Below are 15,221 nucleotides of genomic sequence, written 5' to 3'. Positions count from 1 at the left end.
CCTAACCGCTCCTCCTTCACTCTTTCCCCAGGTTATGGACATTGCCAAACTGATGAAAGCATACATTAGCATGATCGTAAAAAAGCGCTACAGCAACTCCACATCCATCAGCAGCCACGGTAGCCAGTGTAGCACCTGGTGAGGTGTCGTCCAAGACCTTTCACCTTTCATCACTTAGCAGAGGGCTGAGGGAGGTTGAGCCCTGCGACAGCCTTGTCAGGACACCTTCCCTCAATGTTTTGGACAAACGTGATTTTGAACACTCTGGGACAGAGAGACTTTCTCATGGCTCTTATTGCTAACCAGCTAGCTTTGTCTTTCTTATGCTAAGGTGCTAACGTGCTACCATTACAAGGGCTTTTGTTACAGGGTGAGACTAGTGTTACTGTGGTGGTTCCTATGAGTGTGCAGAGTTGGGGCATGGACAGTCAGAATGTATAAGGGCTCAAGGTAGAAGTTGTCCCTAACCACAGATCTAGGATCAGATTAACCAACACCAAACCCCAGATTTAAACAAATCTGACCCTGGACCAGCGGTTAGGAGAAACTTCTACCAACTCATGAGTACCATGTTTGGTTCTTCTAATGGATGAAGGCTCAATTGGACGCCCACTTCTAAGCTTTGGAATACTCGGGGCCTGCCGATTGTTAAGTAACCATCTCTTTTATTATCAATAAATGTAAATATGCAACTCAGTACTCAAACTCTTTTCAAGTGGCATCTTTAAATATATAATGATTGTTGAAAGGAGAACATTGACAGTGATGTAAGGGTTAAACGTGCTTGAAATAAACCCTTAAAATATCAGACTGCTTAGTGGCACCCCATCCTTATAGACGGTAAATCATTGGAAATTAATTGTTTGATTTAATTCAATTCCCCCCTCCTGCAAAACATTTGTTCAGCTTTCTGGTCTCTGGGTATACCAATTTTATCAACTCAAGTTGTGTCATCGAACATGTCCAAGTAGGAATGCATGATGAATATATTTTGATGGCATACCTAAACCAGTGAGTGGTTGGCATGAATTTTTGATTGACAATTAGGCTATTGTTGCTAGAATATTACTGTCAAAATAGGGCTTCAGAATTGGCAATTCATTCTGTTCAATAGAGAATAATATACTTTTGTGTACAAATAGGCTATCACACTTGGGGCTAATCACTGAGGAAGGGGAAACTCGAAACCAAAACCCCAACAGTAGCCTACGGTTTCTTCTTGCGATTGCATTTTGAAATGTTCAGCAACTATTGCATTTTTCTCTTCCCTTCTCTCAATCTAGGCTACTCTGAGCACACAGGGAGAAACAGGGGCAGGGCAAACACTTTCATGCAGGAATCAATATTGTACTGTTTGACCAAATCAGGGTTTTAGCTGCCCCCAAAATATAACGTTTTGAGTGAAGTGACCTGCTAGAATCTGTAGATTGCACGGACGCAACCACTTCAAAGCATGGAAGTATCATTTCCACCTCTCCAGGGTGTCTACAAGGCCTATGTTTCAGGCCTAGTGCTTATTTGACTCATGCTTATTTAAATCCTTATATACCTAACTTTTAAGAGTTGGGGAAAACAGGGCAGCGAGTCATCATGAGATACTGTTGAAGATTTTACTCACTGCCCGCCATAGACTATTAGCGTAGCAGTGCAGTTTATACTGTACTGCATGTTGCAAAATTAATATTACTATTGTGATGCCTAATTACCATGGTAATTAGGAATGTCCAGTCAATGACAATTATGGTTAATAGGCCTAGTCATTCTACAGATTCAAATTTGGCCTACAAACTTACATCTTAACTTACATCAAATGCTTTATGACAGTATCATCTCCCATAGTGGTGCCATTCCAAACATAAAAACCGGGAAAATATTAAAAAGAGAAAGGGCCCAATTTAATCAGATCCGCTTTAGCCGACATTTGCATAGCGGTTGTTTTGGCGATGTCGGAGGTAGAACGACATCAAATCCACAAGCAGCTCCGTGCGGTAGGATATGGCGGAAATTGCCATTGGATGGACTGAGTCGCATTAGTAATAATCCCATGCAGCCTCTACACCTCGATTAGGCTGATATAGATCCTTATTTCATTTAATGATTTTAAATTTGAGTGTCATTATTTCGAGAGACTATACAGCCTAACGTGAGTGGGAGGGGTGTGGCTTGACAGCTCTTAATACAGTTACACCTCAGTCACCGTCGGGTGTCAGCTATCGCCTGTTCATGCTTGAGCTGACTGAATCCCGGCCTGAGAGCTCCTTTGAATCAGATCCGCTTTAGCCAACATCCGCATAGCATTTATTTTCGCTGCTGTCAAATAAAGAAGTGGATCCCAGCATTACTCCTAAAGCGGACATCGCCATTTGCTGCACAGAGTCGCTTTAACAGAAATCCCATATGCATCTGTTTACAAGTTAGAACACTGGAATGTGAGATGTAATCTACACCTCGAATACAATTATAAAAATCCTCATTATTTAGTTTAATGATTTTTCAATTTGAGCGTAATCAATTCTATATAACCTACACATTCTCGTTCTGCACTTCTAACATGAGTGGGGCGGGTGTGGCTTCATGACAATGATTGCAAGAGCAGTTGCTCACCGATTTATGGCTCCAATGCAGTTCCACCTCTAACGCCGCCAAAACATCCACTATGCAGATGTCTGCTATTGCCGGTTAACACTTGATCTGATTGAACATATGTCGTAGTTAGTTTAAAGTCATCATTTTTATTTAGAATACTTTTGCCTAGTGAGCTTTGCAACCCAAAGGACACTTACCTTATTGGCTAGTAAGGGAAGGGACCTAATGTCTCCTCCTGCCACACGAGGAGTGTTCTCTACGCCTCCTGCGGACTGGGTGAGAAGTGGATTGTCTTTGTCTGTTCATGATTATTGTTATACCCACTGAGTAGCTGGACCCGTGCTTTTATAGGCTTTGCCTTGGGAGTGAAATGACTTCATAATGGCATTGACATGATGCAATAGCAACAGTGCCATTCCAAACACAAGAATCTGGCAAATAAAAATACAAACACGCTTCTTTTGAGACTAAAATTCAGAAAATCAGCCAAATAATTTTGGAGTAGACCCTCCCGCAGCTTAGAACGCTTAGTGTATTATAATATAGATAGGGCGGCTTGGTCCAAAATAAACACGTCTACTTTAAACAGCTGGACGAAAAACACATAGCAATACAAACTCAAAGATCTCCAGCTTGGACGGTGCTTCATTATTTCCCTCTACCAGCAAAGTTCTCGTAAAGTTCCTGCAAGGTTACTTTAACATTAAAGCGACACCCCACAGCATTTCACTGGAACTCCGCGGGCGGCAGCTCCACCCAAAGATTTGCAGGAGCCTTACTCAGTGCCTTGTTGTATATTATGTACACATGTTCTTTTTCAATTTATTTGGTTTCAAACGTCTATAAATCTTTGAATTTTCTCTCACTGAACTATGACCACAAAGCAATATATGAGATAACCATGTTATTTTTCTCCCGAAGTCAATTTCAAAGCTTACATTTACAGTGAAAGTATAACATCAGTATACAATACTGGTCTCGTCGGTGTATCTTTTCTTTCATTTGTATTAGCTGTGTTATGTATTAAAGGATGATTCTAGCAATAAATGAATACCTATTTACTCAGGTGTCTGTGTTTTGAGTTATTTGATGTGTATTTTATGTTCCTCTGTATTTTAACAGTATTCCGGATTAGAGGAGACAATCTGACTAACTTGTAATCAGACAAAGACATGACACAACATAAATTCATTGTCATGATTCACTCTCCTCATTGCTACACTGTGATAGCTGATGTATGAGCTGTCTGGTGCATAATGGCTACCATGGCAGGTAATTAAGTGCATTGAGCATCGAGGAAAATGTTACATAAATCCAATCAACCAATATCATAAAACAAAATTGTAAGACTAACTGGTAGTTAAAGACCATTATTTGCTTGCTGATTCTGTATTGAATGAGCAGAATGCAGTGTTTATTCCTAAACACATGCTTAACCTTGAGCAGAATCCCATCTCTAACATACTAGCAACTGTATTTATCAATGACCATTCAAAAAAAGGTTTGTAGAAAAACACTTACCACTGAACTATTGACCCGGAAATTAAGTGAGAGAAAAACAGCTTTAAGAACTCCAGTAGTGGAATTCTCCCAGATGAAAAATAATCATCAATCATCAATCAGATGCAAAGATTTATCTTCTACTACAGCCTCATGTCTTGATACGTAAACTACTCAGAGTTTACTCAGAGCTTTCTACCCAATGAGAAGAACTCTACATATCAACAAATTTTTAACCAAACCTATTCTAGTATATAAAAAAAAACATAGTAGTCTGAGCCATCAAAAGCATGTCAAAATATGTGCTTGTGGAACGTTGCAGCTTATATTCCACTCTAATGGACTGGATGGTTCTTGAACTCAGAAAATATCGGGGGGAAAATAATTTGCATGGAAGCATGTGCCTCAAATGATCAATATACAGTACATGACCAGACAGGTCCAGTTGGCTGGCCGGCCAGCCAGATAGGGTCGTCCGGCAGACCAGATAGTACCAGTTGGCCAGCCAAATTGGACCAGTAGGCTGGCCAGATAGTATCAGTCGACCGGTAGGCCAAATAGATAGGTCCGGTCAGCCTGCCTAATAGTTCTGGTCGACTGACCAGATAGGACCAGTCGGGTCATTTAGTACCAGGCAGGCCTTCCAGATATGCCGGATGGCCATATGGTACCAGTCTGCCGGCCAGATAATACCAGTCGGCTGCCCAGTTGGACCAGTCGACCAGCTGGCCAGATAGGGTTGGCCGACCCTATCTGGCTGGCCGGCCGGCTGGTCACATTTGGCCTGCCGACTGGTACTATCTGACTAGCCGACTGGACAGATTGGACCAGCCGGCCTGCCAGATAGGACCAGTCGCCTGGCAATATTGGACCAGTTGGGCATATATACTCTCAGCCAGGGCATTGAAAATGGGTCGTGGATGGGTATTCCAGCATGACAATGACCCAAAACACACGACCAAGGCAACAAAGGAGTGGCTCAAGAAGAGGCACATTAAGGTCATGGAGTGGCCTAGCCAGTCTCCAGACCTTAATCCCATAGAAAATCTGTGGAGGGAGCTGAAGGTTTGAGTTGCCAAACGTCAGCCTCGAAACCTTAATGACTTGGAGAAGATCTGCAAGAGGAGTGGAACAAAATCCCTCCTGAGATGTGTGCAAACCTGGTGGCCAACTACAAGAAACGTCTGACCTCTGTGATTGCCAACAAGGGTTTTGCCACCAAGTACTAAGTCATGTTTTGCAGAGGGGTCAAATACTTATTTCCCTCATTAAAATGCAAATCAATTTATAACATTTTTGACATGCTTTTTTCTGGATTTTTGTTGTTGTTATTCTGTCTCTCACTGTTCAAATAAACCTACCATTAAAATTATAGACTGATCATGTCTTTGTCAGTGGGCAAACGTACAAAATCAGCAGGGGATCAAATACTTTTTTCCCTCACTGAAATTCAACCACAAATTAATAAATGTTGAATTCAGGCTGTAACACAACAACATATGGACAAAGGTATGGGGTATGAATCATTTCTGAAAGCACTGTGTGTTGTTGTCACAAAAAGATTTCAATCTACTACATATTTAGATAGTTTTCCCAGTTAAAAAACTAAAATTAGAAGTGGGATTAAAGATCCAAGCCTTAAATACAAAGGTGTCCCTGTATGTCGACTCAAGTTTTATATTAAATCCATAAGCTAGATTCCTACAATGTGTCATTGAAGATCTAGATACCTTTTCTGACCTCTCTGGACTAAAACCTAATTATGATAAGTCTACCGTATTAGGTATTGTATATTTATTTACAACAACTTTTACATTACCCTGCAGTTTGGGCTGACGGTGACATAGAGATACTTGCTTTTCATATCACAAAATATATAAAACAGCTCTCCATAATGAATTTCAATAGAAATCTAGTAAAAATAGACAAGATCGTGCAACAATGGAAAGGTAAATACCTTTATTTATGGAAAATTACACTCGCTGCAGTCATATCTCGGTGTACTCACTTACTTATGAGGCTGCCAGCTCCTGATGATTCGTTTAACTCACATGAGCAACAAACATGTAGCTTTATCTGGGATGCAAAGCCAGACAAGATAAAGCGTGCCTATATATATGAATATGAACTGGGTGGGTTGAACTGGGTGTGTTGAGATTATTAATCATAAAAGCAATAAACCTCTCTCTAATAGCTTCACTCATACAAACGTTTTACTTGAAACCAAAATGGTTCTCAAGTAGATTACTAAGAAAAGCTCATCCATTGTTTAAAAATGGCCTTCTCGCTGTTGTGCAGATTGCCATGTCTCATTTTCGATTAACTGAAAAAGTATCTCTCTTTTTCAAACAAGCATTTGCCGGTTACAATTTCATTCTCCAGAAAACATATAACAAACATTCCAACAAATATTATGGTTGAACTCAAATGTTCTGCTATAACAATTATCTGTATTTACTGAAAATATGTTTGAAAAGGGTATTTTGTTTTTAAATTATATTTTAATAACAGAATGGTAGAGTTATGTCTTTCATGAAGTTATCTGAATTGCATGGGAAGGTCTGCTCAATCCAAGATTACAGCATTACCCCAAAAATAGAGGAGTCAGGTGGCAGCGTGAGGAGGTAGGATACTGGTCTCTGACCAATATAAAAGATAAAAACTGTCAGAGGTACAAAAGCCCCAAGAACACAGTGGCCTCCATCATTCTTAAATGGAAGCAGTTTGGAACCACCAAGACACTTCCTAGAGCTGGCTGCCCAGCAAAACTGAGCAATCAGGAGAGAAGGGCCTTGGTCAGGGAGGTGACTCTGACAGAGCTCTACAGTTCCTCTGTGGAGATGAGAGAACCTTCCAGAAGGACAATTATCTCTGCAGCACTCCACCAATCAGGCCTTTATGGTAGAGTGGCCAGACGGAAGCCACTCCTCAGAAAAAGGCACATGACAGCCCACTTGGAGTTTGCCAAATGGCACCTAAAGACTCTCAGACCACGAGAAACTAAATTCTGACGAAACCAAGATTGAACTCTTTGGCCTGAATGCCAAACGTCACGTCTGGAGGAGACCTGGCACCATCCCTACGGTAAAGCATGGTGTTGGCAGCAACATGCTGTGGGGATGTTTGTCAGTGGCAGAGACTGGGAGACTAGTCAGGATCGAGGCTTAGATGAACAGAGCAAAGTACAGAGAGATCCTTGATGATAACCTGCACCAGAGCGCTCAGGACCTCAGACTGGTGCGAAGGTGTACTTTCCAACAGGACAACGACCCTAAGCACACAGCCAAGACAACGCAGGAGTGGCTTCGGGACAAGTCTCTGAATGTCCTTGAGTGGCCCAGCCAGAGCCCAGACTTCAACCCAATCAAACATCTCTGGAGAGACCTGAAATTAGCTGTGCAGCGATGCTCCCCATCCAACCTGACAGAGTTTGAGAGGATCTGCAGAGAAGAATGGGAGAAACTCCCCAAATACAGGTGTGCCATGCTTGTAGTGTCATACCCAAGAAGAGTTGATGCCAAAGGTGCTTCAACAAAGTACTGAGTAAAGGGTCTGAATACTTATGTAAATGTGATATCAGTTTTTTTCTTTTTAATACATTTGCAAAAATGTCTACAAACCTGTTTTTGCTTTGTCATTATGGGGTATTTTGTGTAGATTGATGAGGAAAAAAAACAATTTTATAAATGTTTGAATAATGCTATAACGTAACAAAATGTGGAAAAAGTCCAAGGGGTCTGAATACTTTCCGAAGGCATATGTTTCGTGTTACTACCTACTCTTTTTTTGGTTGCATATATTGTTCTGAAAACACTGTATGTCTTTCATGGAGTTATCGGAATTGTATAGGAAGGTCTGCTCAATCCAAGATTACAACCAATTGATTATAGCAGGGATGTAGAGCAGGGATGTAGAGCATGGCGTTTGCAACGCCAGGGTTGTGGGTTCGATTCCCACGGGGGGCCAGTATAAAAATAATAATCATGTATGCACTCACTAACTGTAAGTCGCTCTGGATAAGAGCGTCTGCTAAATGACTAAAATGTAAATAGCATTACCCAAAAAATGGAGGAGGCAGGTGGCTGCGGGAAGAGGTAGGGAACTGGTCTGTCTGCCCAATAAAAGGATTCAAAACTGTCGGAGGAACAAAAATGGCATAAATAGTAAAGTATACCAGTTTCATTTGAAGACCAGGATGTTAACAGCTGTGCTAAACAGATTGCAAAATAGCTGGGAAGAGATTTTTGATGTACCGATTTCGTGGTACAGGGTGTATGAGTTGATATATAAAACGACGCAAGATTCAAGACTTCGTGCTTTTCAGCTTAAATTATTGCACAGAATTCTCGCCACCAACAAAAGGTTGAATATTTGGGGCATACAATCATCACAGCTCTGCAGAGTCCTGGTCAGTCAATTACTAATACTCTTAGTAAAATTATTTATCTTCAACTGACAATCTGTGGATTCTATTGGATTAGATAGATTCAAATTGTATGTTAAACATCACAGCATAGTTGAAAGATATATGGAGCGTAGAAATCCGAAGAGGGTGGCCAGCAGAGATAGGTGGGATGGGCTGAGGGAAATTGAGGGTTGGGATGTGGAACTGGAGACAAGTGGGAGTGGAGTTGCTGGGCGAAGGATAGAATGACGGTCAAAGATAAAAGTCAAAAATAAAGTCAAAATAAACTAGAATAAAGTACGTTTGAATGACACTGTTACATCCAATGCCTGTTTGCCTGAGGCTGATGCCGCGCATGTGCTTGTACGCGTGTACACATGCATACACACACACTCGCATTCAAACGCACACGTGCACACGGACACACACACACACACGTAAATAGTGCCACACATGCACTCAAACGTATATAGTTGACCTTGCTGTTTAGATGTTTGCTGTCCTTGATGTCTTTTTGCATTGTTGTTTTCTGACGTTGCTTTCCTTTGTTTTTCTCTTTTTTTGCATTGGGGGACGGTCGTTTGGAAGGTGGTTTAGGGGTGGGGAATGGAGGGAGAGGTAATTTGGGGGTGTCTGGAATGGTTAAGGGGCAGTCTCGGGGAACTGTAGGGGGATCTTGGATGGTTGGTGGCCTGGTGGTTGAGAGCTTGGGCCGGTGGCCGATAGGTCGCTGGTTCAGGTCCCCGTTTTGACTTAGTGGGAGATCTGTCGACATGCCCTTTATTTTTTTATTAATTTTATTTATTTAACCTTTATTTAACTAGGCAAGTCAGTTAAGAACAAATTCTTATTTACAATGACGGCCTACACCGGCCAAACCCGGACCCTTGGGCGGGGCTGCTGTGGGTCACTCTGGATGGGAGTCTGTTAGATGACTGAATGTGATGTAAATGTTGAGGGTTTCACTGCAGGTAGATTGTATGTTTTCATATTCAATACCCATCGACCAATAGCTGCCCTTCTTTGCGAGGCATTGAAAAACCTCCCTGGTCTTTGTGGTTGAATCTGTACTTTGAAATTCACTGCTCGACTTATGAGTACAGGTGGGGTGGATAAGAAAAATAAGAAAATTATGGACTACATCTTTAGTCATTGGAGGGTTCTCCCAGTTAAAAAGCTAAAATTCGAAGTGGGATTATTTTTCAGAGAAATAGATCTTGCCTCTCCCTAAATAGCAGGAATCAGATTGTCCAGTCAACTTTCCTGCCAGTTCTTGACTATGGTGACACCATTTACCAGATTGCAGCCACTACTCTTAAACCTGTGGATGCCATCTACCATACTGCCTTCGCATACTGCGTCCTCACAGTTGGATTCATTAATTAATTTGCATAGAGGGAGGGACCAGGGTCACAATACAGATGCAGTGATCTTATTATCTTGATCAGATGACGACAACCACAAACTTGTAAGGCATGGCTTGGGCTCGTTTGAGTGGTAAGGCTGAAGCAACCGACTGCTGACAAGTCAAGGAGTGAAATCGGGGGAGGTGCATCTGCAACAGCCGAAAGTTCGGACGCTGATGTGGGTTTCCAACAGCAAAGCACAGTGCAACATGGCTGTTGATGTAGCTACTTGTCTTTTTATTATCATGTTATAGCGTGATATTCAATATATTCAATCTGTTGTAGTAATTTCAAAATCTCCTCTGCAGACCTTCCCAGTTCACAAAAATGTGGCAGTTGGCACTACCATGCCAGTAGATAACTTTGGCCTAATAGCATCGACTCCACTGAAAGACGGATCATCCAAACCTACACCAGCTAAGTGGTCATGGATGGACTGCGCGGATAAAATCTGCAACAGCCAAATGTCAGACACTGATGTGGTTTTCCAACAGCAAAGCTAAGTGCAAAATTAGCAGTTTATTCAAGTAAAACAAAAACTCACTCACAAACTGTAAATATATTGTACTCTTTTTTTTGTTATTGTATATACAGTGGGGGAAAAAAGTATTTAGTCAGCCACCAATTGTGCAAGTTCTCCCAGTTAAAAAGATGAGAGAGGCCTGTAATTTTCATCATAGGTACACGTCAACTATGACAGACAAATTGAGAAAAAAACATCCAGAAAATCACATTGTAGGATTTTTTATGAATTTATTTGCAAATTATGGTGGAAAATAAGTATTTGGTCACCTACAAACAAGCAAGATTTCTGGCTCTCACAGACCTGTAACTTCTTCTTTAAGAGGCTCCTCTGTCCTCCACTCGTTACCTGTATTAATGGCACCTGTTTGAACTTGTTATCAGTATAAAAGACACCTGTCCACAACCTCAAACAGTCACACTCCAAACTCCACTATGGCCAAGACCAAAGAGCTGTCAAAGGACACCAGAAACAAAATTGTAGACCTGCACCAGGCTGGGAAGACTGAATCTGCAATAGGTAAGCAGCTTGGTTTGAAGAAATCAACTGTGGGAGCAATTATTAGGAAATGGAAGACATACAAGACCACTGATAATCTCCCTCGATCTGGGGCTCCACGCAAGATCTCACCCCGTGGGGTCAAAATGATCACAAGAATGGTGAGCAAAAATCCCAGAACCACACGGGGGGACCTAGTGAATGACCTGCAGAGAGCTGGGACCAAAGTAACAAAGCCTACCATCAGTAACACACTACGCCACCAGGGACTCAAATCCTGCAGTGCCAGACGTGTCCCCCTGCTTAAGCCAGTACATGTCCAGGCCCGTCTGAAGTTTGCTAGAGTGCATTTGGATGATCCAGAAGAGGATTGGGAGAATGTCATATGGTCAGATGAAACCAAAATAGAACTTTTTGGTAAAAACTCAACTCGTCGTGTTTGGAGGACAAAGAATGCTGAGTTGCATCCAAAGAACACCATACCTACTGTGAAGCATGGGGTGGAAACATAATGCTTTGGGGCTGTTTTTCTGCAAAGGGACCAGGACGACTGATCCGTGTAAAGGAAAGAATGAATGGGGCCATGTATCGTGAGATTTTGAGTGAAAACCTCCTTCCATCAGCAAGGGCATTGAAGATGAAACGTGGCTGGGTCTTTCAGCATGACAATGATCCCAAACACACCACCCGGGCAACGAAGGAGTGGCTTCGTAAGAAGCATTTCAAGGTCCTGGAGTGGCCTAGCCAGTCTACAGATCTCAACCCCATAGAAAATCTTTGGAGGGAGTTGAAAGTCTGTGTTGCCCAGCGACAGCCCCAAAACATCACTGCTCTAGAGGAGATCTGCATGGAGGAATGGGCCAAAATACCAGCAACAGTGTGTGAAAACCTTGTGAAGACTTACAGAAAACGTTTGACCTGTGTCATTGCCAACAAAGGATATATAACAAAGTATTGAGAAACTTTTGTTATTGACCAAATACTTATTTTCCACCATCATTTGCAAATAAATTCATTAAAAATCCTACAATGTGATTTTCTGGATTTTTTTCTCATTTTGTCTGTCATAGTTGACGTGTACCTATGATGAAAATTACAGGCCTCTCTCATCTTTTTTAGTGGGAGAACTTGCACAATTGGTGGCTGACTAAATACTTTTTTCCCCCACTGTATATATTATATGATTCTAAATATGGCATCAAAATGTTGAAAATCTGATTTCCCCCTAGCTGATCATTGTCTGCAGCCGGCTCTGATTGCAGTGTAATGAACAGGCAGGGAGAGTGAGCTCGTCCGTGGTGGTCAGCGAACCCTTAACCTTCTGGCCCGTAGCCCTGCGTGGCATCGAATGTGCCACAAATGCATGCTGAAGTGGCAAAGTCGTTATCCACGTTTATAAACACAGCGTCTCTACAGTTATTGTTATTTGTGATCGTAAACATTATTTTTAGGTAATTCTATGAGGGGGAAGGGTGTTCAATTTTTTTTTACAGTACAAGGGGAGGGTCATGTGAAAATATTTTTTACTTTGGGCAGGGAGGTGCATTTGTTTTCATGACACCTTGAGTTGGGACCAGCCCCTCCCCCCAGTAAATGTCGATCTGTCCCTTAAAAAACAAGGGCAGCTGGGGCATGCAAGCATCCTGGCTGGCATGGAGTCAGGGCTTTGGGTCATGGGGTCTGGGATCCTGGGTGCCTCACTGGATGGTCTGGTGGGCACCACAGCAGTGGTGGATGTCAAGTGTCCCTATTGGTGCAAGGGACCTTGCCATTGAAGAGGCAGTGAAGTCGAATAATTTCTATATCAAGGAGGGAGGGTCTTACAGCCTCCGTGAAGACAATCCTTACTGGCAGCAGGTCCAAGGTCAGCTCCACATCACTGGAAGGGACACCTGCTTCTTCGTTGTTAGGACCACCAAAGCCTCCATCACCATCCCCATCAGCGTGACGACCTCTGGCAGACTCATATTGCTCCTCCTGTCAGTCCCTGTTTGCAGGGGAAAATATTCCACATAGTTCATACACACACACTAGGCTCCCAGAATAGGTTATATTACATACAAGTTTTGTTAAAAGCAGTCAACTAAAGTAATGTAGTTAACTTTATCATGGGCACAGTGGGAATTTATATCTGTGATTTTCAAATAATTTCTTACCCCTTGTACCTGATATTGTTAAAAAAAACAAGTGAACAATGAATAAAGATCATACACAAACAATAGGCTCCAAGAGTAGGTTATATTACATTCAAGTTTTGCTCAAAGCAGCCAACTAAAGTAGTGTAGTTAATGTACTGTAAGTTCAATCACAAAGACTGGTCTGAGTGCATCTCCTCAGTTTCATTCAGTAGTACAACAATTCACATTGCATTTTATCATGGGCACAGCGGGAATTTATATCTGTGATGTTTAAATTATGTCTTACCCCCAGAATGAGAGTATATCACTTCCAGCAGATCTCCTTATTGAGGGTGGCGTTGATCGTGCACTGCTTCTTGTGGGGTGAGCCTGATGTTCCACATGTCACGCCTTATATCTAAAACATGGGGAAAAGGGGACATAAAGTAAGAAATGTTGATGCATCTACAAATTCAATGTTTTACACAATATTGTATCATATTTGATGAGTTACTGACCTTCTGTCCACAGGCTCGATCTGCTGTAGTCTCCACAACCGGATCACACTGGCACAGGATGTCCATGCATCGGATGGCTTGAGGGATGCACTCCTGTTGGACTGGAAAACGAAGAGACAGTTGGTCAGTGGTGGGTCTTTTTCAATGCTGTATCACCTTCTTTATCTGGACAGAAAACACATTGTTTATCATACTGAACACCTAATCCTCATGCCTCATTGTTTGTTCTTGTTTCCCAATCAACATTCTGGATCTTCCTCTTCTGTCATGGTGGATGAGCTACCTTTTCTGGTAAATACAGGGCCATTTCTCTTTCCCACCGGAAAATGGCAGCTACAGATCCAAGTGTTGTCGTGGGTTTCCGGTCCGCCCATCTGAAACACATTTTAAAAAATTACTTTTACTAGCTGGCTAAGTTGAATACTAAAATTGTAACATACAGTATATATTAAAATACCATGACCTACAGACTTGACTATAGTAGCAGTAAAATAGACTGGGCTTTGGTCTAAAATCTTACTATGTGGATGGGACATTTCTGCTGGGATGGAGGAATTATGCTCAACTAGATGATCAGGACAGTCTAGGGTACTATTTGCCCAAAGAGGTGAAGTATTGCAATGAGCTATAAGACTGTACTTCTGATTCTAATTCTCAAGAGGAAAGTTAAAGCCCTCAGCTGTAAGGTCACTGAGGAGGACCAACAGTGATAGGGGGATTGTCTGAAAGGGACTGATATGCAAGGATGCAACATAAGGATTTCGGGCAATGGCCAGCAGACCACGATTTCTACATTCAGGTCCTAAGTCTGTGGCATGCGATGTCTGTAAAGGCAAAATGTCACTGCTGTGTCAGGCTAGTTTAGCACAACATTGTCTACTAGCCCAGTCTGAAATGTACTAGCCTCGGGCTAGCTTAATTTCCATCCCTGCTGACATTTCTAACTGACTTCACAGGTCATTTGATTAGTCATGTAAAACAGATGCACTCGTGGAACAAAACAATTTCTGTGTTTTGTATGGGGCAAACATTGAGCCCACAAGTCCTTTGTGAGCTAGCTAGACAACTTTAGCTAATGTAGCTAACTAGCCAACCAAGGTGCCTAACAAGCTAGCCCATCAGGTGATATTTAGCTAGCTAGTTAACATTAGCTCACCTTGCCATGGTGCTAGCCTAACGTTAGCTAGCAACTTTTACTACAGGAACGGGGAGTTAACGTTAACTAGCTAGCTAAATATCCCTTCCCTGGTGGGCTAACGCTAGCTAGCATGTCACCACGTGAAAAAGTAGCTGGCTAGCTCACTAAAGACTTGTCAATAAAAAGGTCACAGTCATTATGCTAGCCTATGTTGGTTTTCTTTTTACTTGTAAGGAATGTAATATTATAATTATACCTTTGACCCGTCTTCTTCAGAAAGACACCCCGTTCGTTTAGGATGCCACTCACGACGAAGCTGTGACTTCCTTGAAAGACCTGCTTTGTGCGGCACCCTGCCAGGTTTACCCCAACAAAGACAAGACGTTATTTTTAGAAGTAGGTTTTTCAGAGCACTGCCTTAGTGCTGGGTTGTACCAAAAATACGACCAAGACAGACGTATGGTTGCTTACGCAAGCAAAACACTCAACCCTGCTGACACAAGTACTCACACTGCGAAAAAGCGCTGCTG

The 15,221-nt window shown here is 42.1% G+C and overlaps 1 protein-coding gene across 1 annotated transcript in view; it reads left to right on the top strand.

The window, feature by feature from the left end:
• Positions 1-3,647, top strand: part of myo10 (myosin X) — a 326,310-nt gene extending 322,663 nt beyond the window's left edge. The window contains exon 41 of the mRNA XM_045206170.1: positions 32-3,647. Coding sequence (XP_045062105.1) covers positions 32-142 — 111 coding nt within the window. The 3' untranslated portion in view covers positions 143-3,647. The remainder of the gene's footprint in view (positions 1-31) is intronic.
• Positions 3,648-15,221: the final 11,574 nt, after the last annotated feature.

The sequence above is a fragment of the Coregonus clupeaformis genome, chromosome 21, assembly GCF_020615455.1.
Source record: "Coregonus clupeaformis isolate EN_2021a chromosome 21, ASM2061545v1, whole genome shotgun sequence".
Lineage (NCBI taxonomy): Eukaryota > Metazoa > Chordata > Actinopteri > Salmoniformes > Salmonidae > Coregonus > Coregonus clupeaformis.
Note: the sequence above shows the minus strand (reverse complement) of the source record. Positions and strands in the feature narration are given on the sequence as shown.